This window comes from Coregonus clupeaformis, chromosome 17 (genome assembly GCF_020615455.1).
Source record: "Coregonus clupeaformis isolate EN_2021a chromosome 17, ASM2061545v1, whole genome shotgun sequence".
Taxonomy (NCBI): domain Eukaryota; kingdom Metazoa; phylum Chordata; class Actinopteri; order Salmoniformes; family Salmonidae; genus Coregonus; species Coregonus clupeaformis.
In genome coordinates this window covers 613638-637948 of record NC_059208.1, presented here as the reverse complement: position 1 = coordinate 637948, position 24311 = coordinate 613638, and the positions used below count along the sequence as shown (strand labels likewise).

The 24311-nt window shown below is 42.5% G+C and overlaps 1 protein-coding gene across 4 annotated transcripts; it reads left to right on the top strand.

Moving 5' to 3' along the window:
* Window positions 1-7827: 7827 nt before the first annotated feature.
* Window positions 7828-17503, top strand: LOC121543197 (sugar transporter SWEET1-like). 4 transcript variants are annotated; one of them, XM_041852911.1, is made up of 7 exons: window positions 7828-8053; window positions 8503-8580; window positions 8810-8933; window positions 9811-9916; window positions 13971-14026; window positions 15843-15962; window positions 16061-17503. In XM_041852911.1, the coding sequence occupies exons 1-7, from the start codon at window positions 7986-7988 to the stop codon at window positions 16166-16168; spliced, it is 660 nt and encodes a 219-aa protein (XP_041708845.1). In that variant the 5' UTR covers window positions 7828-7985; the 3' UTR covers window positions 16169-17503. The 4 variants fall into 4 exon arrangements, with proteins under 4 accessions (XP_041708845.1, XP_041708844.1, XP_045082544.1 ...); XM_045226609.1 differs by having other exon boundaries at window positions 7829-8053; window positions 9892-9916; XM_041852910.2 differs by lacking the exon at window positions 13971-14026 and having other exon boundaries at window positions 9811-9972.
* Window positions 17504-24311: the final 6808 nt, after the last annotated feature.

Genomic DNA, 24311 nt, shown 5'->3' with positions numbered 1-24311 from the left:
TATATGTTGAAGAGGATGTGGCTCAAGCTGCATCCCTGTCTCACCCCACAGCCCTGTGGAAAGAAATGTGTGTGTTTTTTTTGCCAATTTTAACTGCACAATTTGTTTGTGTACATGGATTTTATAATGTCATATGTTTTTCCCCCAACACCGCTATCCATCAATTTGCATAGCAGACCCTCATGCCAAATAATAATTTTTTAAAAAGCATGAGAAGGCTTTGCCTTTGTTTTGGTTTGTTTGTTTGTCAATTAGGGTGTACAGGGTAAATACGTGGTCTGTCGTACGGTAATTTGGTAAAAAGACAATTTGACATTCACTCAGTACATTGTTTTCACTGAGGAAATGTACGAGTCTTCTGTTAATGATAATGCAGAGGATTGTTCCAAGGTTGCTGTTGAAACATATCCCACGCTAGTTATTGGGGTCATATTTGTCTCCACTTTTGTGGATTGGGGTGATCAGTCCTTGGTTCCAAATATTGGGGAAGATGCCAGAGCTGAGGAGGATGTTATACCCAATTGGAATTTGTGGTCTGTATATTTTAACATTTCATTTAGGATAACATCAACACCACAGGCCTTTTTGGGTTGGAGGGTTTGTATTTTGTCCTGTAGTTCATTCAATGTAATTTGTATTTGATCATGTATATGTTTTTTCTGTTTTTTCTTTGGTATACAGTCAAAAAGATTGGAGAAGTGGTTTCTCCACACATCTCCATTTTGGATAGATAACTCTGTGGTTGTTGTTTGTTTAGTGTTCCAAGACCTGCTGTTCCTTCTTTTCCGTACTGTATTTCTGTATTGTTTTAGTGATTCACCATAGTGAAGGCGTAGGCTCAGGTTTTCAGGGTCTCTATGTCTTTGGTTGGACAGGTTTCTCAATTTCCTTCTTAGGTTTTTTCATTCTTCATCTCTCTCTCTCTTTCTCTCTCTGCCCTGTTGGTCTCCTGTGAAAACTCCACATCCGCTGGCACCATGTTGAGTTGGACTGAAGGGCTGCCCATATAGGTAGTACCACCCAAAGTACCAACCTGGGCGTACACAAGCTTTACAGTGTAAACAGAGGAGTTACCCAAATCTGTCATCTTCAACATAGTATTTGAAGAGTTTATTTCCAAAATGCTATATATCCATTTTCAATGTTGGTAAATTTGCTTTTACTGTTCAAAGAAATTATGAAAGCGTTTGTGTTTTTCACTGTCTAGTCATGGCATGTTCAATGACAGATATGTATTTGTTAAAAAAATCACTTGATGGTTTAATTTCAGAGACAAATAATCATGTTTTTTTTTAGCAAAATGCTACGTATCCAGCTCACTCTCAAGGAAATAAGGAGTACTGCTAGGTCTTACACAGTCAAATGTAACAAATAACTGTACAAATGATACATTTGTGACATTAATGTATATATATATATATATATATATATATATATATATATATATATATATATACAGTGGGGAGAACAAGTATTTGATACACTGCCGATTTTGCAGGTTTTCCTACTTACAAAGCATGTAGAGGTCTGTAATTCTTATCATAGGTACACTTCAACTGTGAGAGACGGAATCTAAAACAAAAATCCAGAAAATCACATTGTATGATTTTTAAGTAATTAATTTGCATTTTATTGCATGACATAAGTATTTGATCACCTACCAACCAGTAAGAATTCCATCTCTCACAGACCTGTTAGTTTTTATTTAAGAAGCCCTCATGATCCAGAGGAGGAATGGGAGAAGGTCATGTGGTCTGATGAGACAAAAATAGAGCTTTTTGGTCTAAACTCCACTCGCCGTGTTTGGAGGAAGAAGAAGGATGAGGACAACCCCAAGAACACCATCCCAACCATGAAGCATAGAGGTGGAAACATCATTCTTAAGGGATGCTTTTCTGCAAAGGGGACAGGACGACTGCACCGTATTGAGGGGAGGATGGATGGGGCCATGTATCGCGAGATCTTGGCCAACAACCTCCTTCCCTCAGTAAGAGCATTGAAGATGGGTCGTGGCTGGGTCTTCCAGCATGACAACGACCCGAAACACACAGCCAGGGCAACTAAGGAGTGGCTCCGTAAGAAGCATCTCAAGGTCCTGGAGTGGCCTAGCCAGTCTCCAGACCTGAACTCAATAGAAAATCTTTGGAGAGAGCTGAAAGTCTGTATTGCCCAGCGACAGCCCCGAAACCTGAAGGATCTGGAGAAGGTCTGTATAGAGGAGTGGGCCAAAATCCCTGCTGCAGTGTGTGCAAACCTGGTCAAGACCTACAGGAAACGTATGATCTCTGTAATTGCAAACAAAGGTTTCTGTACCAAATATTAAGTTCTGCTTTTCTGATGTATCAAATACTTATGTCATGCAATAAAATGCAAATTAATTACTTAAAAATCATACAATGTGATTTTCTGGATTTTTGTTTTAGATTCCGTCTCTCACTGTTGAAGTGTACCTATGATAAAAATTACAGACCTCTACATGCTTTGTAAGTAGGAAAACCTGCAAAATCGGCAGTGTATCAAATACTTGTTCTCCCCACTGCATATATATATATATATATATATATATATATATATACATACAGTACCAGTCAACAGTTTGGACACACCTACTCATTCAAGGGTTTTTCTTAATTTTGACTATTTTCTACATTGAAGAATAATAGTGAAGACATCAAAACTATGAAATAATACATGGAATCAGGTAGTAACCAAAAAAGATGACAGCTTTGCACACTCTTGGCATTCTCTGGTCCAGCTTCACCTGCAATGCTTTTCCAACAGTCTTGAAGGAGTTCCCACATATGCTGAGCACCCGTTGGCTTCTTTTCCTTCACTCTGCTGTCCAACTCATCCCAAACCATCTCAATTGGGTTGAGGTTGGGTGATTGTGGAGGCCAGCTCATCTGATGCAGCACTCCATCAATCTCCTTCTTGGTCAAATAGTCCTTACACAGCCTGGAGGTGTGTTGAGACATTGTCCTGTTGAAAAACAAATGATAGTCCCGCTAAGCGCAAACCAGATGGGATGGCGTATTGCTGCAGAATGTTGTGGTAGCCATACTGGTTAAGTGTGCCTTGAATTCTAAATAAATCACAGACGGTGTCCCCAGCAAAGCACCCCCACACCATCACACCTCCTTCTCCATGCTTCATGGTGGGAACCACACATGCGGAGATCATCCGTTCACCTACTCTGCGTCTCACAAAGACACAGCTGTTGGAACCAAAAATCTCCAATTTGGACTCATCAAACCAAAGGACAGATTTCTACCGGTCTAATGTCCATTGCTCGTGTTTCTTGGCCCAAGCAAGTCTCTTCTTATTATTGGTGTCCTTTAGTAGTGGTTTCTTTGCAGCAACTCGACCATGAAGGCCTGATTCAAGCAGTCTCCTCTGAACAGTTGATGTTGAGATGTATCTGTGACTTGAACTCTGTGAAGCATATATTTGGGCAGCAATTTCTGAGACTGGTAAATCGAATGAACTTATCCTCTGCAGCAGAGGTAACTCTGGGTCTTCGTTTCCTGTGGCGGTCCTCATGAGAGCTAGTTTCATCATAGCGCTTGATGGTTTTTGCGACTGAAACCTTCAAAGTTCTTGAAATGTTCCGTATTGACTGACCTTCATGTCTTAAAGTAATGATGGACTGTCGTTTCTCTTTGCTTATTTGAACTGTTTTTGGCATAATATGGACTTGGTCTTTTACCAAATAGGGTTATCTTCTGTATACCACCCCTACCTTGTCATAACACAACTGATTGGCTCAAACGCATTAAGAAGGAAAGAAATTCATCAAATTAACTTTTAACAAGGCACACCTTTTAATTGAAATGCATTCCAGGTGACTACCTCATGAAGCTGGTTGAGAGAATGCCAAGAGTGTGCAAAGCTGTCATCAAGGCAAAGGGTGGCTACTTCAAAGAATCTCAAATATAACATATATTTTGATTTGTTTAACACTTTTTTGGTTACTACATGATTCCATATGTGTTATTTTATAGTTTTGATTTCTTCACTATTATTCTACAATGTAGAAAATAGTAAAAATGAAGAAAATCCCTTGAATGAGTAGGTGTGTCCAAACTTTTGACTGGTACTGTATATAATTAAATACCGTAATATGAGATCTGTATGTAAAACATTTACATTTTACATTTTAGCCATTTAGCAGATGCTCTTATCCAGAGCGACTTACAGTAAGTGCATTCATCTTAAGATAGCTAGGTGAGACAACCACATTTTGGAAATAAACTCTTCCATTGTGAAAGCAGACTGTAATGGGGAAATGTAAGATACAGTGCCTTCAGAAACACCCCTTGACTTTTTCCACATTTCATTGGGTTACAAAGTGGGATTAAAATGGATTTAATTTTCATTTTTGGTCAACGATCTACACAAAATACTCTGTAATGTCAAAGTGGAAGAAAAATTCTAACATTTATTACAATTTTGAAAGATAAAACACTAATATTTCTTTATCACATAAATAAGTTAATCAACCCCCTGAGACAATACATGTTAGAAACACCTTTGGCAGTGATTACAGCTGTGAGTCTTTTTTGGTAAGTCTCTAAGAGCTTTGCACACCTGGATTGTACAATATTTGCCCATTATTATTTTTAAATTCTTCAAGCTATGTCAAGTTGGTTGTTGATCATTGCTAAAAAGTCATTTTCAAGTCTTGCCATAGATTTTCAAGCCAGTTTATGTCTAAACTGTAATTAGGCCACTCAGGAACATTCAATGTTGTCTTAGTGACTCCAGTGTAGATTTGGCCTTGTGTTTTAGGTTATTGTCCTGGTGAAAGGTGTATTTGTCTCCCAGTGTCTGTTGGAAAGAAGACTGAACCAGGTTTTCCTCTAGGATTTTGCATGTGATTAGCTGTATTCCATTTTATTTTTTATTTTTTTTAACTCCCTAGTCCTTGCCGATGACAAGCATACCTATAATATGATACAGCCACCACCATGCTTGATAATATGAAGAGTGGTACTCAGTGATGTGTTGTGTTGGATTTGCCCAAAACATAACGCTTTGTTTTCAGGCCAAAAAGTTAATTTCTTTGCTAAATTTTTTGCAGCATTACTTTAGTGCCTTGTTGCAAACATGATGCATGTTTTGGAATATTGTTTATTCTGTACAAGCTTCCTTATTTTCACTCTGTCACTGTAAGTCGCTTTGGATAAAAGCGTCTGCTAAATGGCATATTATTATTTATTATTATAGGTTAGTATTGTGGAGTAACTACAATGTTGTTGATCCATCCTCAGTTTTCTCATATCACAACCATTAAACTCTGTAACTGTTTTAAAATCACCAATGGCCTCATGGGGAAATTCCTGAGCAGTTTCCGTCCTCTCTGGCAACTGAGTTAGGAAGGATGCCTGTATCTTTGTAGTGACTGGGTCTGGGTGTATTGATACACCATTCAAAACCTAATTAATAACTTCACCATGCTCAAAGGGATATTCAGCATCTGCTTACCAATCGGTGCCCTTCTTTGCGAGGCATTGAAAAAACTCCCTGATCTTTGTGGTTGAATCTGTGCATGAAATTCACTACTCGATTGAGGGACCTTACAGATAATTGGATGTGTGAGGTACAGAGATGGGGTAGTCATTCAAAAATCATGTTAACCACTATTATTGAACACAGAATGAGTCCATGCAACTTATTATGTGATTTGTTAAGCACATTTGTATTCCTGAATTTATTTAGGCTTGCCATAACAAAGGGGTTTAATACTTATTGACTAAATACATTTTTACTCCTGAACTTATTTAGGCTTTCCACAACAAAGGGGTTGAATACTTGTTGACTCAAGACATTTCAGCTTTTCATTTTTTATTATTTCCAAAACATTTCTACAAATTCCATTTTGACATTATGGGGTATTGTGTGTAGATCAGTGACACACAATCTCTATTTAAATCTCAATTTAAATTCAGGCTGTGACATAACAAAATGTGGAAAAAGTCAAGGGGTGTAAATAAAATTAATATTCAGTTTAGACACAATGTTTAGCATATTTTGAGTTTCTTTATTACACATCATTTCCATTGTTCTGTTTGTGACACTCAAGGTGCGGGTTGATGGTCACTAGTGAGGGTTGACGGTCATTAGTGTGAGTTGATGGTCACTAGTGTGAGTTGATGGTCACTAGTGTGGGTTGATCAAATCAAATTGTATTGGTCACATACACATATTTAGCAGATGTTATTGCAGGTGTAGCGAAATGCTTGTGAACTAGTGTGGGTTGATGGTCACTAGACTTGATAGTGAATGTTATGGATTATTCCCATATCTGTTGATAGTGATTGACGCCAGACTGGAGGTCCATGTACAAGGACCAAGGACACACTGATTATTAACTGTTGTATTGTATTGATGACATTCTGAACACTGTGGGATTCTGTAGCAGCTGACAAAGTTGTTGCCTTTTTGTTTTAACTTACAGAACATTTGGTGCTGCTGATTAAAATATTAAGGTTCTGTCTCCAAGAGGCCAGTTAGATATTTTCTCTGCTTCTGTGCTGGGTGGTGTCTCCCTGTTGCAACTTGTAATAAACCGGATTGATTTTTGATTTACTTTATCTGCAACTGCTCTCCTTTTTGTTCACCTGGAAATGTTTATTACACAGACAAAACATTCATTAGGAGCAGTTCCACTTCACACTCTAGTGACTGAGATGAGTTTTCCCTCACAATGTGCAAAACCCTATTGCTCATTACTATTATTATCATACATAACATAAAGGTGCATATTGTGGAGAGAGTGTATCTGGTACAAGGTTACACTGTTTAGAACATTCCAGGCTATATTTGGGTATTTCAATTGGATCTCAGTGATGATACCGAAGAGGATGTCATTCATTCCAACCCAGCATGCCTCCAAGGTGAAAACTTCACACTGTGTGATGCCCAGACTACACTACTAGACATCCCAGTATTCTGACTGTGGTCTTGTTGTCTGTCTCATAGAGGAATATGTCATTAGGATATTCTTTGCTAAGGATGGGAGTTATATACAGCTATTATTGAGCACAGATACAGTATATGACAGGCAACTGCTGTTGTAAAATTGACTTTATCAAATACATTTGATTAATTGATTGATTGAATGATTGAGCCATACATTTCTAAATACATGTCTCAGATGGCAGGTAATCAAACAACATTGGCAAATGGACCCTCTTTTTTTTTGTCTACCTGGTAGCCGTAGGAGTAGTAGGTTTTTGCAGCAGTATCCTACCTACCCCAAAACAGACTGTGGTTTTACACTATTTGATCAGAGTATCACGATCTCCCCCTTATGCACATTTGACATGGACTATATTCTGATGCGTTCATCTAAATTAGTGCATTTAGTGACCAAATAATATGTCCCTGAACACTGAAGTAGGGGCACCCTCGGCAACATCTAAATCCCATTATTAGTGATCACAGATGTAACTTAATGTCTCCAGGGACAGTGGTGGTAGGATAGCGTTGCCCGTGGTCACTGATCTAAGGTCAGTTTAGAATTATTTCCCTTAATGGTTTAGGTTAATCATCTATCGTCATATTGACCATCATGTCATTGGTGGAAACCTATCCCTCCTCTCATCCTTATCTGCCAATCAGAGTGCAGAATTATTTCAGAATACTGTAGTGTATTCATTACGGAAACCATTTACCGTTAAAGAACCAAACTGAAGCAAACAGAGCAAAACTAGAGTTTCTATTGGACACATGCAGTTAGGTCTCTCCCCGTTTCGTTCCATTTGCTTCCGTATAAGAAACGTTTTGTAACATAGTTGGCGTAATGAATATGCCCCTGATTACAAACACGGAAATACAGTGTAGTTAGAACGACGTCAACGTTGAATCGCTGATGCAGATGTCAACTATTTGGACGATAGCTGATTTGATATTCATAGCGAAATTACTCACAATTTAGACACATACCTAGCTATCTACGTACCACATATTCCGTTTTCCGTTATATGGAGTTTTTGCAGTTTCTGTCATGGGCGTGCATCGTATTTACAGTCGGGATGTTCTCGACTGGACTGTAAGTTTGACAGCTTTCTGCTTTTCAGAGAAACTGCCTGGCTAAGTAGCTAGCTAGATACCTGTTCTTTATTGCCAACATCGCAAACTTGGGCAGAGACCAAATTCAGTTCTAATTTGCTTGTTTGTATTGCATTAAACTGTAGAAACATAGCGATTTCATTTGATAGCTAGGTGTTGGTTAGCTAGTTAGCAAGTCCACCCTTATGTCACAAATAGGAGTTATACAAATATTTGCTTAGTTATTCGTTCAATGCCTGAGGCTTGTGCAAATAGAATGCTCAGGTCAGGTGATACTAAAATAATATTTTAGTTCAGTTGCATCCTTTTTCTTGTGCCAGAGTTGCAAGCATGTCTTATAAAACTGTGTGTGTGTGTGTGTGTGTGTGTGTGTGTGTGTGTGTGTGTGTGTGTGTGTGTGTGTGTGTGTGGTGGGGGGGTCTCTGTCAGGACGGACCTGAAGAAGATGAGAGCTTCCAAAAGTGCAGATAACGTCCAGTTCCTTCCCTTCCTCACCACATGCCTCAAGTAAGCTGTGTGTTTGTGTGTTTGTGTGTGTGTGTGTGTGTGTGTGTGTGTGTGTGTGTGTGTGTGTGTGTGTGTGTGTGTGTGTGTGTGTGTGTGTGTGTGTGTGTGTGTGTGCGCGTGCGTGCAGTGCAGTGCTATGTGCCAGCGACCACTGATCAAACCCGGGTCATCTGCACAAGTCATACTGTGTTAGCCCGCTGAGCTAAAGTCTTGTTGTCTGTCTCTATAGTAACCTGGGCTGGCTGTATTATGGGATACTGAAGACGGATGGGACTCTGGTCCTGGTTAACACCATAGGAGCCTGTCTACAGTCCCTCTACATCCTCTCCTACTGCCACTACACCAATGACAAGGTGAGCTGACCAGAGCGTTTTATAGTCTCTCCTACAGCCACTACACCAACGACAAGGTGAGCTGACCACAGTGTTTTATAGTCTCTCCTACTGCCACTGCACCAACGACAAGGTGAGCTGACCACAGTGTTTTATAGTCTCTCCTACTGCCACTACACCAACGACAAGGTGAGCTGACCACAGTGTTTTATAGTCTCTCCTACTGCCACTACACCAATGACAAGGTGAGCTGACCAAAGCGTTCTATAGTCTCTCCTACTGCCATTACACCTACAACAAGGTGAGCTGACCACAGCGTTTTAAGGTCACTCCTACTGCCGCTACACCAACGACAAGGTGAGCTGACCACAGTGTTTTATAGTCTCTCCTACTTCCATTACACCAACGACAAGGTGAGCTGACCACATCGTTTTAAGGTCTCTCCTACTGCCATTACACCAACGACAAGGTGAGCTGACCACAGCGTTCTATAGTCTCTCCTACTGCCATTACACCTACGACAAGGTGAGCTGACCACATCGTTTTAAGGTCTCTCCTACTGCCGCTACACCAACAACAAGGTGAGCTGACCATGGCATTTTATAGTCACTTATCACATATATATATGCCCAGACCTGAATCCCCCAGGAGTGCATTAGTTTGTCTTCGAGATGGGTCTGGTGTTCATTTCTGTAGATATCATAATGACGGTTTTCTGTATATATTCAGGGTGTGTTTGCTGTAGTTCAATGTTTGTCTTTTGCCATTATGGTTTGAAATACACTTTAGTATGTCTGCCCACTGGTTCCCTGCTTGTAGCCTAGTTTTAGGGTGTGTGTCAATAATGGTTAAAATTAGTATGGGGTCAGTAAACTAATGTTGTGCGTGTGTGTTCCAGAGGCGAGTGACCTCTCAGACGTTACTAGCAGGAGTAGTGGTCTGTGGAGGCTGGCTGTACTTCAGTGTTCTCCTTCCTCAGGGAGAGTCTCAGCTGGCCCAGTTAGGCCTCACCTGCAGCCTGTTCACTATCAGCATGTACCTGAGTCCACTCGCTGACCTGGTAAATATACAAAACCTTTCACAACATTTAACAAACCGCTACACAACATTCACCCAGTTAGGCCTCACCTGCAGCCTGTTCACTGTCAGCATGTACAGTGAGGGAAAAAAGTATTTGATCCCCTGCTGATTTTGTACGTTTGCCCACTGACAAAGACATGATCAGTCTATAATTTTAATGGTAGGTTTATTTAAACCAGGGGTGTCAAACGTACGGCCCGCGGGCCGGATCAGGCCCGCAAACGGGTTTAATCCGGCCCGTGAGATGATTTTGGAAAAAAAAATAAAAAATTTTTTTTTGTTGTTGTTGTTGTTGTTGTAAAGTATAAAAATGCGCTGCAATTTTTCAATAAAATAAACTGCTGTTCCAATTGCGTCCACTGGATGGCGCAATAGCAATTGTGTTAAGCAAGCAAACTGTTTATACCGGGGCAGAGCAAGTAGGTCAAGCACGTGCAGCCAATGAGCTACTTTGTTTTGCCCGCGATATTTATTACGGCTTCTACTTTTAACATTATGTGCTTTGGCACCCTCATTGCCCCAATATGTCTCTGTCAAAAAGAGAAAAGTGGACGCAGAGTGCAGAGTGTTCCAAGAAAAATGGTCATCCTATTTATTCACGGAATTGAATGGGAAAGCTGTATGTTTGGTGTGTTCAGAGCATGTTGCAGTGCTGAAAGAATATAACCTTCGTCGCCACTATGTGAGTCTTCATGCCGACAAATATGACAACTTTCAAGGACAGCGGAGATGAGAGAAGGTGAATGAACTGTTGGCGGGTCTGAAGAAACAGCAGTCTGTGTTTACTCACAGCCGAGACATCAGTGACGCTGCAGTGAAAGCTAGCTACCTCATTGCTAATGAAATCGCAGTGGCTTCAAAACCATTTAGTGAGGGTGAATTTGTAAAAACATGCATGATGAAGGCAGCGGAGATTGTGTGCCCTGAAAAGCGGCAGGCTTTTGCAAATATCAGCCTGACAAGAAACACAGTTGCAGACAGGATTTCCGATCTTTCAGTGGATTTGGACAGCCAGTTGAAGCAAAAAGTAAAGTCATTTATTGCGTTTTCGGTTGCAATTGATGAAAGCACGGACATTACAGATGTTGCACAACTGGCCATTTTCATCCGCGGAGTTGATGACACATTGACCGTCACCGAGGAGTTCGTGGAGTTGGTGCCGATGACAGATACAACGACAGCAGCTGATATTTTTACCGCACTCGTCGGCGTGCTGGACAGGGTCGGAGTGGACTGGTCCCGCGCTGTCAGCCTGGCTACAGATGGTGCGCCCTCAATGATCGGGAAAAAAGCAGGCGTTGTGACAAAGTTCAGAGAGAAAGTGCAATCTGCAAATGGAGGACGTGATTTTTGACTTTTCACTGTATTTTGCACCAGGAGGCTTTGTGTTGCAAGTCATTAAAGATGGATAACGTCATGAAGGTGGTCATCCAAACTGTTAATTTCATCCGATCCAGAAGCCTGAATCACCGTCAGTTTGACAGCCTTCTCAGAGAGAAAGACCACATCTATGGCCTGCCATACCACACTGAGGTAAGATGGTTAAGCCGAGGTGCTGTGCTGAGGCGTTTCTTTGATTTACGAGAAGAAATTGAACAGTTCATGGAAGAAAAGGGCAAACCAGTGTTAGAATTTCATTCCGCAGAATCGATGCAGGACCTTGCATTTATGGTGGATGTTACAGAGCAGCACCTGAATAACTTGAACAAACAGCTGCAAGGGCGCAACAAAGTTGTCACGCAGTATTATGACAGCATACGTTCTTTCAAGTTGAAGCTGTCATTGTGGGAGACGCAACTTGCCGGTGGTGATGCAGCTCACTTCCCCTGTCTGAAAAATGTGTGCGCGACCCAACATGTGGCAGACATGAAGCGGTTCAAAGATAAAATAACGGGACTGTTACGGGAGTTTGAGCAACGCTTTCAGATTTATGTTTATGTTTTTATGTTGATGTGCTATTGTTTTTAATTGTTTTTATTTGTATATTTAACCTATTCTTGACTCTGTGGTTCTTGCACTTGTTTGGGGAACAGGATTTCATTATTTTTATCTACATTTCTGCCTGAGAAATGACACCCTGATATAGTTCTGTGATCTGTGAAATAGTTATGTTAATCACTGAGGCATTGTGTGTTTGTGTGTTCTTTTTCTTTAGAATTTTCAAATAAACTTGACGTGTTTTATGATTAATAGTGATGTTGTGCTTGTACTATTTTGGACACACTGTCCTCAGGCTCCAGCTTTATGTTGTATGTTGATCGTATTAAAACAAAGAAAACAATCTGAAGTTGTTGTTTTTAAGTTATATATATATACCATGATTTTTCCGGTCCGGCCCACTTGGGAATAGATTTTCCTCCATGTGGCCCCTGAGCTAAAATGAGTTTGACACCCCTGATTTAAACAGTGAGAGACAGAATAACAACAAAGAAATCCAGAAAAACGCATGTCAAAAATGTTATAAATTGATTTGCATTATAATGAGGGAAATAAGTATTTGACCCCTCAGCAAAACATGACTTAGTACTTGGTGGCAAAACCCTTGTTGGCAATCACAGAGGTCAGACGTTTCTTGTAGTTGGCCACCAGGTTTGCACACATCTCAGGAGGGATTTTGTCCCACTCCTCTTTGCAGATCTTCTCCAAGTCATTAATGTTTCGAGGCTGACGTTTGGCAACTCGAACCTTCAGCTCTCTCCACAGATTTTCTATGGGATTAAGGTCTGGAGACTGGCTAGGCCACTCCAGGACCTTAATGTGCTTCTTCTTGAGCCACTCCTTTGTTGCCTTGGCCGTGTGTTTTGGGTCATTGTTATGCTGGAATACCCATCCACGACCCATTTTCAATGCCCTGGCTGAGGGAAGGAGGTTCTTACCCAAGATTTGATGGTACATGGTGCCGTCCATCGTCCCTTTGATGCGGTGAAGTTGTCCTGTCCCCTTAGCAGAAAAACACCCCCAAAGCATAATGTTTCCACCTCCATGTTTGACGGTGTGGATGGTGTTCTTGTGGTCATAGGCAGCATTCCTCCTCCTCCAAACACGGCGAGTTGAGTTGATGCCAAAGAGCTCAATTTTGGTCTCTTCTGACCACAACACTTTCACCCAGTTCTCCTCTGAATCATTCAGATGTTCATTGGCAAACTTCAGACGGGCCTGTATATGTGCTTTCTTGAGCAGGGGGACCTTGCGGGCGCTGCAGGATTTCAGTCCTTCACGGCGTAGTGTGTTACCAATTGTTTTCTTGATGACTATGGTCCCAGCTGCCTTGAGATCATTTACAAGATCCTCATGATCATGATCATTGCAACTCCACGAGGTGAGATCTTGCATGGAGCCCCAGGCCGAGGGAGATTGACAGTTATTTTGTGTTTCTTCCATTTGCGAATAATCACACCAACTGTTGTCACCTTCTCACCAAGCTGCTTGGAGATGGTCTTGTAGCCCATTCCAGCCTTGTGTAGGTCTACAATCTTGTCCCTGAGATCCTTGGAGAGCTCTTTGGTCTTGGCCATGGTGGAGAGTTTGGAATCTGATTGATTGATTGCTTCTGTGCACAGGTGTCTTTTATACAGGTAACAAGCTGAGATTAAGAGCACTTCCTTTAAGAGTGTGCTCCTAATCTCAGCTCGTTACCTGTATAAAAGACACCTGGAAGCCAGAAATCTTTCTGATTGATAGGGGGTCAAATACTTATTTCCCTCATGAAAATGCAAATCAATTTATAACATTTTTGACATGCGTTTTTCTGGATTTTTTTGTTGTTATTCTGTCTCTCACTGTTCAAATAAACCTACCATTAAAATTATAGACTGATAATTTCTTTGTCAGTGGGCAAACGTACAAAATCAGCAGGGGATCAAATACTTTTTTCCCTCACTGTACCTGAGTCCACTCGCTGACCTGGTAAATATACAAAACCTTTCACAACATTTAACAAACCTCTACACAACGTTTATACAACATTCACCCAGTTAGGCCTCACCTGCAGCCTGTTCACTGTCAGCATGTACCTGAGTCCACTCGCTGACCTGGTAAATATGCAAACCCTTTGTTACACAACGTTTATACAATATACACCCTGTGTCCATGCATTGACCTGGTGAAGAAACTTTTATACAACTTTAATACAACGTTCAGATAACATTCACTCACTAGCCTGGCAAATATACCTGTTTTTACAATGGTCTGATACCCACTATCCTCAGAGTACTCAGATTCCTCACATACTCTCATAAATATGTAAGTTAGAGCAACAACAGGGCAATCAACAGGCCAATAAGATGCCAGCTTCAGAACATGACCTCCTCTCATCACTCTCTGTCTCTCTCTTTCTCCCCTTTCCCTCCGCCTCCTCTCTTTTCCTCTGTGTTCCTGTTTATTCCTCCGCTAGGGCTGCATGATTTGGGCATTTGTAAAAAATGTTGTTGCAAATATTGCAATATAATTTATATTGAACCAAAATATAAATGCAACATGCAACAATTTCAAAATATTTACTGAGTTACAGTTCATATAAGGAAATCAGTCAATTGAAATGCATTCATTAGGCCCTAATCTATGGATTTCACATGACTGGGCAGGGGCGCAGCCATGGGTGGGCCTGGGAGGGCATAGGCCCAGCCAATCAGAATGAGTTTTTCCCCACAAAAGGGCTTTATTACAGACAGAAATACTCCTCAGTTTCATCAGCTGTCCGGGTGGCTGGTCTCAGATGATCCCACAGGTGAAGAAGCTGGATGTGGCGGTCCTGGGCTGGCGTGGTTACACGTGGTCTGCGGTTGTGAGGCCGGTTGGACGTACGGCCAAATTCTCTAAAACGAGGTTGAAGGCGGCTTATGGTAGAGAAATGAACATTCAATTCTCTGGCAACACCTCTGGTGGACATTCCTGCTGTCAGCATGTCAATTGTGTGCTCCCTCAAAATGGAGACATCTGTAGCATTGTGTTGTGTGACAAAACTGCACATTTAAGAGTGACCTTTTATTGTTCCCAGCACAAGGTGCATCTGTGTAATGATCATGCTGTTTAATCAGCTTCTTGATATGCCACACCTGTCAGGTGGATGGATTATCTTGGCAAAAGAGAAATGCTCACTAACAGGGACGTAAACACATTTTTGCAAACATTTTGAGAGAAAAAAGCTTTTTGTGCAAGTGGAACATTTCTGGGATCCTTTTATTTCAGCTCATGAAAAATGGGACCAAGACATTACATGTTGCGTTTATATTTTTGTTCAATATAGATCAAAACACTTGGGCGAACTGTTGAAATCATAGAAAGGGAATGATTTATATTAAGAAACAAATTGGAAAGCAGCATCATTCTTGTTTGGAACAATCTGTTGACTGCATTTGACCTAAAAGAACAACATGCAAACTTCTAGTGAATCTAACAGCGAGGAGGAAGAACTGTGCTGCTTGAGTGACGGGGCGGGGCTTGGTGTGTGCGAAGCAGCTGTAAGAGGAGAGAGACGACAGTCTGAACTAGTGAACTATTAAAAACGGACATTACACGTGGCTGAGTGGCGTTTCAAAATATTACATGCAATATGGATCACTTGAAAAATGGATATTGCACATGTCAATATTGCGATTAATTGTGCAGCTCTACTCTCCGCCTTCCTGTTTGTCTCATTCTCTCTCTCTGTCTGTCTCTGTCTCCTCATATGACCCTGTGTCTATTTCCTGTCTTTCTTTCTCTTGTCTATGTCTTCCTGTTGTTCTGGGTCTTATCCCTTCTGCTGTCTTTTTGGATACATTGGAATTGCATCAATTCATCTCCCCCTCTCTTCTCGCTCCCCCTCTCCTCTCTCTCCCCCTCTCTCTCCCCCTCTCTTCTCTCTGTCAGATGAAGATAGTGCGTACAGGTAGTGTGGAGTGTTTGTCCTTCTCTTTGACTGTAGCTACCTTTCTCACCTCAACATCCTGGACGCTCTATGGACTACAGCTGCAAGACTACTATATCATGGTGTGTATATGTGAGACGTGGTAGGGGCTAGATGGAAGGGGACTGGTAAATGATTGTAAATTACCTTTAACCTCTGTGTATTTGTTTGTGTGTTCCAGGTTCCAAACACGCCAGGCATCGTGACCAGTCTCATCCGGTTCTTCCTGTTCTGGAGATTTGCATCTGTCAATCAAGGTGTGCCGTCCTATAAGCTCATCGAAATCTAAGTGGCTGGAGACTCGCCCACCAACGGTTACAAGGGAGAGGGATAACAGGCTTCTTGACCCTATCATGGGCAGGCTGTCAATCACGGATATTGTTACTCATATTCTAAATGGTTCATGATCACTCCTACCCACCAAGGGTTTAAGAAGTCTTTCACCACTCAAGGCAGAAGTTGTCCCTAATCACAGATCTAGGATCAGAGTACCCTAGCAATAGGGGATGAAAAATGCTGAATAAATATCTGACCCTGTGTCAGTGGATAGGGGCATTTTCCTCTGGCCCTTTCTCCCTCCACCACTTCCTTTTAGTGCCTTCTGTCCTAGTCTGGGACATCATTACTGCCACCTGAGATAACCAAACTCACAACTCAACCATGGGCATGACAGTCCTGCCCTGTCAATCACAGTAGTCTCTGTTACCCAGTGGGAGGTTTTTGCTCTTAGCATCAAAGCGCTGCTATTGGTTGAATCCCTCTAACTAACAGGGCAGGATGATCCCGCCCCTAGTGGGGTTTGAGACCCCACTCACCTTTTATAGTTGACTTGTATGTCCTCATCACTATGGTACCCTGTAAACTAGGGGTGAACAACTCTGTTCCTGGGAGCCACAGTATCTACTGGGTTATTATCCTTCTGTTTTAACTAGACTGATGTATACCTGTATAACCAGCCGTCTACGGTCTAGACTCGCTAGTCAATCAGTGATATGAATGGATCAATGAAGTACCAAGGAGAGATGAAAACCAGCAAGACTGTGTGGTTCTAGTAGGACTAGTTGTAGCTGGGGTGTAGAGCCCTCAGTTGTGCATTCCTAATAGGGTTGCTAAATTCCGGGAACGTTCAATAAAGTTTTTCCGAAATCCCAGTTGGAGGAATCCCAGAATCTGAAGGGAATAATAAGGAAGTCTGGAATCCTCCAACCAGGATTTCTGGAAAACCAGGGAACCCTACTCTAAGCAGACGTCATGTACTCTACATAATCGGTACTTTGTCTCTAAATCCATGAACTGAGGGAAGACTCTTTCTGTGTGAGCGGTTGTTACTAAGATATCCATTCCTGTTTTGTTTCATACACAATGTTTTTGTTTGTTGTATTTGGGTCGTATGCCTTTGTGTGCATGTTCACAATATGTTTTTGTTTATTTTGTTTTACATTTGTCCAAACTAAATATAAAGTAAGTTTATTGTCTATGCTATTTTGTTTTAGATGCAATGGATTGTGAATAGGATATTCTACATATGCTATTATAATGGGATATTATCACTATGGAAATAAGGGAGTTGGGGCTTTGCTGGGTATTCAGACTGATTGAATAAATGATTTATACTGTTGTCTAACCTCTGTTTTTCCTTGTGTGGAAAAAGAGCATCCACATAGGCCTACTGCTAACATGAATAGGTACAATTTGATTGGCTGAATATGCAGACATATGAAGACTCATTGAAGGAGGTGAGAGCACTGCACTTGACCATGTGGATCACCAGTGGTGGTGTATACATTAGTCAGTTGCAAAACATTTAGCAACGGATACCGTTTACTCCAAAAGTAAGTTTCTATTGGACAAATTCAGGTAGGTCGCTCACCATTTGGTTCTGTTTGCTTCCTTGAGTAAATGGTAAAAAGTTTGTTGCAAAACAGACAACGTTTTACAACGGAATCCGACTAATGAATACACCCCTGCTCTTGTTGTTCTGTGGGGTTTGTTTGTGTTTTAGGGTTAATGAGGTTATTCTTACAGTAGGTTTGTTTGTGTGGAAAGCAGTGTGTGAGACCTTGCGTTATTGGGCAATACTGGGAATGAGGTTGTGTGCGAGTGAGACAAGGCAGTGTGATTGTGCTGCAGTGAGAATGTGTTAGTGTGTGTGCATGAGTGAGTGTGTTTTCCTAGCCAACACTGCCTGATTGGGCAGCTGTGGGAACCGCTGTGTTGGGGTTTCTCAGCGTGTGTGTGTGCCAGCTTCTCTTCCTGTACTCAAAAGATTCAGCCTCCCTACTGAGAACACACAGACACAACACCGAGAGAGGGGGAGTGGGGAAAAGAGGGGGAGGAGATAGAGAAGGGAGGGTAAGTGAGAAAATTAGTAAAGATTGAGGAGGGAGAGGGGACATGGAAAAGGAAGAGAGGGTGAATGGGAAATGTGAGGAAAGGAATAGGGTCAAGGGAACAGTAGAGGTTGACAGTGTAACGGGGAGGAATAGGGTCAAGGGAACAGTAGAGGTTGACAGTGTAACGGGGAGGAATAGGGTCATGGGAACAGTAGAGATTGACAGAGTGTAATGGGGAGGAATAGGGTCAAGGGAACAGTAGAGGTTGACAGAGTGTAACAGAGGGAGGAATAGGGTCAATGGAACAGTAGAGGTTGACAGTGTAACGGGGAGGAATAGGGTCAAGGGAACAGTAGAGATTGACAGAGTGTAACAGAGGGAGGAATAGGGTCAAGGGAACAGTAGAGATTGACAGTGTAACGGGGAGGAATAGGGTCATGGGAACAGTAGAGATTGACAGAGTGTAACGGGGAGGAATAGGGTCAAGGGAACAGTAGAGGTTGACAGAGTGTAACAGAGGGAGGAATAGGGTCAATGGAACAGTAGAGGTTGACAGTGTAACGGGGAGGAATAGGGTCAAGGGAACAGTAGAGATTGACAGAGTGTAACAGAGGGAGGAATAGGGTCAAGGGAACAGTAGAGATTGACAGAGTGTAACAGAGGGAGGAATAGGGTCAAGGGAACAGTAGAGGTTGACAGTGTAACAGAGGGAGGAATAGGGTCAAGGGAACAGTAGAGATTGACAGAGTGTAACAGAGGGAGGAATAGGGTCAAGGGAACAGCAGAGATTGACAGAGTGTAACAGAGGGAGGAATAGGGTCAAGGGAACAGCAGAGATTGACAGAGTGTAACAGAGGGAGGAATAGGGTCAAGGGAACAGCAGAGATTGACAGAGTGTAACAGGAGATGTAAGAGAGGAGGGAAGGATCAAGGAAAAGGATAGAGAGACATAAATTAGCTATGCCACAGGGAGAGAGGCAGCCTACAGGTGTGAGTACGAAATGGTCTGGTTTTGATTCAACTGGAAATAGAAGAGGATATCTCAATATAAACACTACGGCTCTACTCTAGGAGGGAGGGAGGAAGAGATGAGTGGCCTAAAGGTGCCGCAGTTCGTTCGTATATTATGACAATTTTGGCTTCTTTCTTTGTTTTGGTCTTCGGCAAGGTTTTTTTTGGCTGTTCGTGCACACGTTTTCTCGAGGCAAGCCAAAGTTCGAAGCCGAAGTCTACGTCCCTTCGTCGGTCATTGGTCAACAGTAGGGATTCTTCAATGAACTGTTTGTTGTCATTCAACGATAGACGACTCGTTTTCATGCAGATGTTTTCACTTGAGAAATACTGCACCAAACATCTTAGATGTCAAAATGCCCAACTAAAGTGAAAAACTCACTAGAAGTGGGTGGGCGGAAAGGAGGGGACAGGCAGAGCAGTGACTTTATTCTAGCAGGATAGTCCATATCTCCAATCATCTTTGCTGATAGCAATGTTGTGTTTCCATAAGTGGATGAATTGGTCTTATTTAGCATGTATGGTAAAGCCTCAACCCATAGCTACCTCTTCCAATTCAAATGAACTCTAAAGAAAAGTGACACAGACTGTAGCACCAGCGATAAAACGCACAAATAGAGACACGTTCTAATTGAGCGAGGCGCCGGCTTCGCTTGGGTCATTATAATTCAAAACAATACATTCTAAAATAAATCACACACACACCTCGCTCGCCTTTGGTGAGTTTAGGCCATTAGATCTCCTCAGCAAAAACGTCTAAATTAATGACAGATTTCTTGAGTTATCTTTCATTAATTCTGACAAATTTGAGGAAGTGTATACTGGCTAAAATCTAGGAAAAATAAAGAGAGATGAAGGGAATAGTTGATGAGAGAATGAGAGAAGGATGGTCTGATTGGAGGGGTGTAGTCCCAATGTAAGGAGAGAGACGGAGGAAGGGAGGGAGGGGGACAATATAAGGATCTACTGTATGGAGACACACAGACTAGACAAAGCTACAACAATGGGTTAATATACACCCATATGATCATTGTGATTGTGTACGTGTCTTCGGGAGAGAGAGTTAGGGTATGGTTGTCTGGGGCGTACGGGCAAGAGGGGGACAAGATGTCGTGTGTGTTTCATCAGTGGAACAATGGCAGTCTGCTCGAAAACAGGATCCCTCTGTTTCCTGAACCAGGGTCTCTCTCTCTCTCTCTCTCTCTCTCTCTCTCTCTCTCTCTCTCTCTCTCTCTCTCTCTCTCTCTCTCTCTCTCTCTCTCTCTCTCTCTCTCTCTCTCTCTCTCTCTCTCTCTCTCTCTCTCTCTCTCTCTCTCTCTCTCTCTCTCTCTCTCTCTCTCTCTCTCTCTCTCTCTCTCTCTCTCTCTCTCTCTCTCTCTCTCTCTCTCTCTCTCTCTCTCTCTCTCTCTCTCTCTCTCTCTCTCTCTCTCTCTCTCTCAAACACACACACACACAAACACACACAGAGAGAGAGAGACACAGACATGTACGCATGCACTCACGTGCACACAAACATTTAATTAATCCTTCACTTCACTGGTAATGTCAATGTAGATTTATTAATCTTAGGGATCAAATTATTCTCAGCAGAAACAGATTTAACAAGAACAGCAGGGGCTGAAGAGTGAAACATGGTGCAGACTCAGCATAAGCAGACACAAACACACACACACATTCAGACACACATTCACACAGTCAGCATGTGCACTCTCTACGATCAGTAAAAACACACCTGTCCCAGCTGTTGTTTTGAAGAGAGAGAGGGCGAAAGAAGGAGGAGGGAGGAATGTGCTTCTCTCTCATTTTTTCCTGTCGCCCCCTCACCCCTACTCCTCTCTGTCTCTCTCTCCTCACCCCTCACCCCTACTCCTCTCTGTCTCTCTCTCCTCACCCCTCACCCCTACTCCTCTCTGTCTCTCTCTCCTCACCCCCTCTTCTCTGTCTCTCTCCTCACCCCTCACCCCCTCCTCTGTGTCTCTCTCTCCTCACCCCTCACCCCTCCTCTGTGTCTCTCTCCTCTCTCCTCACCCCTCACCCCCTCTTCTCTGTCTCTCTCCTCACCCCCTCACCCCTACTCCTCTCTGTCTCTCTCCTCACCCCTCACCCCTACTCCTCTCTGTCTCTCTCTCCTCACCCCCTCACCCCTCCTCCTCTCTGTCTCTCTCTCCTCACCCCCTCTTCTCTGTCTCTCTCCTCACCCCCTCACCCCCTCCTCTGTGTCTCTCTCTCCTCACCCCTCACCCCTCCTCTGTGTCTCTCTCCTCACCCCTCACCCCCTTCTCTGTCTCTCTCTCCTCACCCCCCTCCTCTCTGTCTCTCTCTCCTCACCCCCTCCTCTCTGTCTCTCTCTCCTCACCCCCCTCCTCTCTGTCTCTCTCCTCAGTTTCCTTTATGTTTTTATTTCTCAGGTGTTAGGTCTGTCTCCCTCTTCCTTGTTATTACCCCTGACATTCCCTTATCTTGATCATCTCTGTGTGTGTGTGTGTGTGTTGTGCGTGTGTGTGCGTGTGCATGCGTGTCTGCCTGCATGCCTGTCTGCATGCCTGCCTGTGTTCCTGCATGTAAAAGAGAAAGATAGCAGAGGGGTGCTGTGATTGACTTATACAACACACACACAAACACACACAGAGAGAGATAAGAGACAGTAGACACAACACTGATCATCGTAAACAACACATGTAAGGGCGTGAAGGCCCAACCTCAGACAGGGCAGACTGGTAGATGAGGTAGGTGTGAGATAGGAACAGGGCTGCAGGAAAACATGTGGTGAGGCTACATTTGCATAGTTTAATAATATATTGATGCAAAGTGTTAAAAAGACTGATTTGTCAACTCATGCACAATTTCTGTGTCCTTCACATTGGAGTGCTGCTGCAGGCCCTTTGTCAGTCTTGACAAATCAGATTCAGTCTTGACAAATCAGATTCATGCTGATGTCCACCAGATGCATATACTGTACATTTTGTTTTTGCTCCAGTACACATTTTCAGTACTTGACGCACATTTGCTTCACTTTTCAACTAGCTAAATGCTAGCTAGTTGGAGTCTGTGTGTGTCCTTCCGTGTTTCTACCACCACACCTTAAAGCAACTCACAAGCTGAAAATACTGAACTGCATACGGTACACAGAACGCACCGCAGGCTAGTGCGACACCCTCAACGTTGCGTTGCGGACTGCTCCATTGACAATGAATGACTTCCGCCAGAACGCAAAGAGTTTGGTGCATCTGGTGGACATGAGGCGTCACGGAAATCGCAGGTCGCGCGGGCCGGTCACAAAGTTGAAGGCGCGCTCTCCACTTTCCTCCGGTATTTGTTTCAGTCTGACCAACTGTATGCAACTAACAACAGCAGCTGCATAGTCTAGACTACTATGCACCCTGTCCCTCTGGCCAGGGTAAACGAAGGGGTAACGTTTTGTATTTATAGCACATTTGTTTGTGAGAAAATATAAATGGGATAACATTTGGTTTATATTCAAACTTGGGCTGACTAGGCTACCTAGACTTTTTCAATTCAAAATGATTAACTGGTTGAATGAATAAACACAGTAGAGGCATAGACTGTGAGTAGATGTTTAATTAGGCCTACAGTTGCATAGGGCAGGACTACACCATGCAGGAGTAAAAAAACAAACATGATTAGAAGAACTCTGGTCCCATCATAGCCCATATTAAACAGATTAATCATGTCATAACGTATAAGGTCCGGAGTTTCACCTGGTTAGGTTACCAGATCAGGAAAGACAACGGGCCTCAGAATGTATTTTTCACCACACCACTCTGGGACCTGTGGTGCCACCTCTGGAAAGGAGATTCACACAGACTGAGAGACAGATAGTTAAAGCTGTAAAATGTAATGTTTTGGACGACCCGACCAAATTCACATGCGTTATAGATCTGTCATTCTCATTGAAAGCAAGTCTAAAAGCTGTAGATCTGTTCTATGTGCTCTGTTTCTATGCTTCCCATTCTTAAGTGTCATTTTTGCATCTTTTACTTTCGGTTTTGTACACCAGCTTCAAACAGCTGAAAATACAATATTTTGGGTTATTTATATATATTTCGCAGCGGTTTAGATGGTACAATGATTCTCTACTCTCTGAGTGCTTATTTTGTCACATAAACTGAAATTAGGCGAACCATTAGAATTCTAGCAACCAGGAAATGGCGGAGCGATTTCTGCATATTGCACCTTTTAATTAAATCATGTTGTTGTTGTAGATCACATTCAACCAATTATGAACCACTTGGTCTCTCTTTCAACAGTACTGATGATCGTATCTGTGGACATTTGGCAAATTTTACTTGATGACTCATTCTGGGTGGGAATCTGACTGATACCTAGTTTTTGATAGAGAGATTGTTATGAGATTTCAGAATCTGTTAATGTACTCATAGGTTAATGTCTTCTCTTAATTAGACAGCTAATAGCATTTTCTTGTCCTCCCTCAGTTGTCTGTTGGTAGTGATGGACAAGGCTAGCTGTGCTCCCCTCTTTGCACATCAGATATTTAATAGGTCATTTAAAGCTAGGCTTGACACCTGCCAGCCTATGATCTAAGGGAGAGGGGTAGGGGTCAGACCGTTGCCCTGGTAACAGTGAAGGTCAGATGTCACAGAGTCTAAAGAGGCAGCCATGTTGTTTTTCTGCTGTCAGTGTCCAACTGTCTCGTCAAACACACACACACACACTCTGACCTTCACTTTTCTGACATTCCTGTCTCTCCTCTTGTCCATGTAAGTCCATGTGCAGTTGCTGCAGGAGGAATTTATGGTCAACAATGTGCAGACAGCAGCAGCGATTGTGTTTCTATTCCCAGTTTAACCAGTGTTCTGTCACTGGAATGCCTCTCTCTTTCTGTTGACTTTCATCAGCATTCATCACTCAGGTCAGACAGGTTACACAGCTGAAGGCCTCTCTCTCTCTATGTCTCTCTCTCTCTCTCTCTCTCTCTCTCTCTCTCTCTCTCTCTCTCTCTCTCTCTCTCTCTCTCTCTCTCTCTCTCTCTCTCTCTCTGTCTGTCTGTCTGTCTGTCTGTCTGTCTGTCTGTCTGTCTGTCTGTCTGTCTGTCTGTCTGTCTGTCTG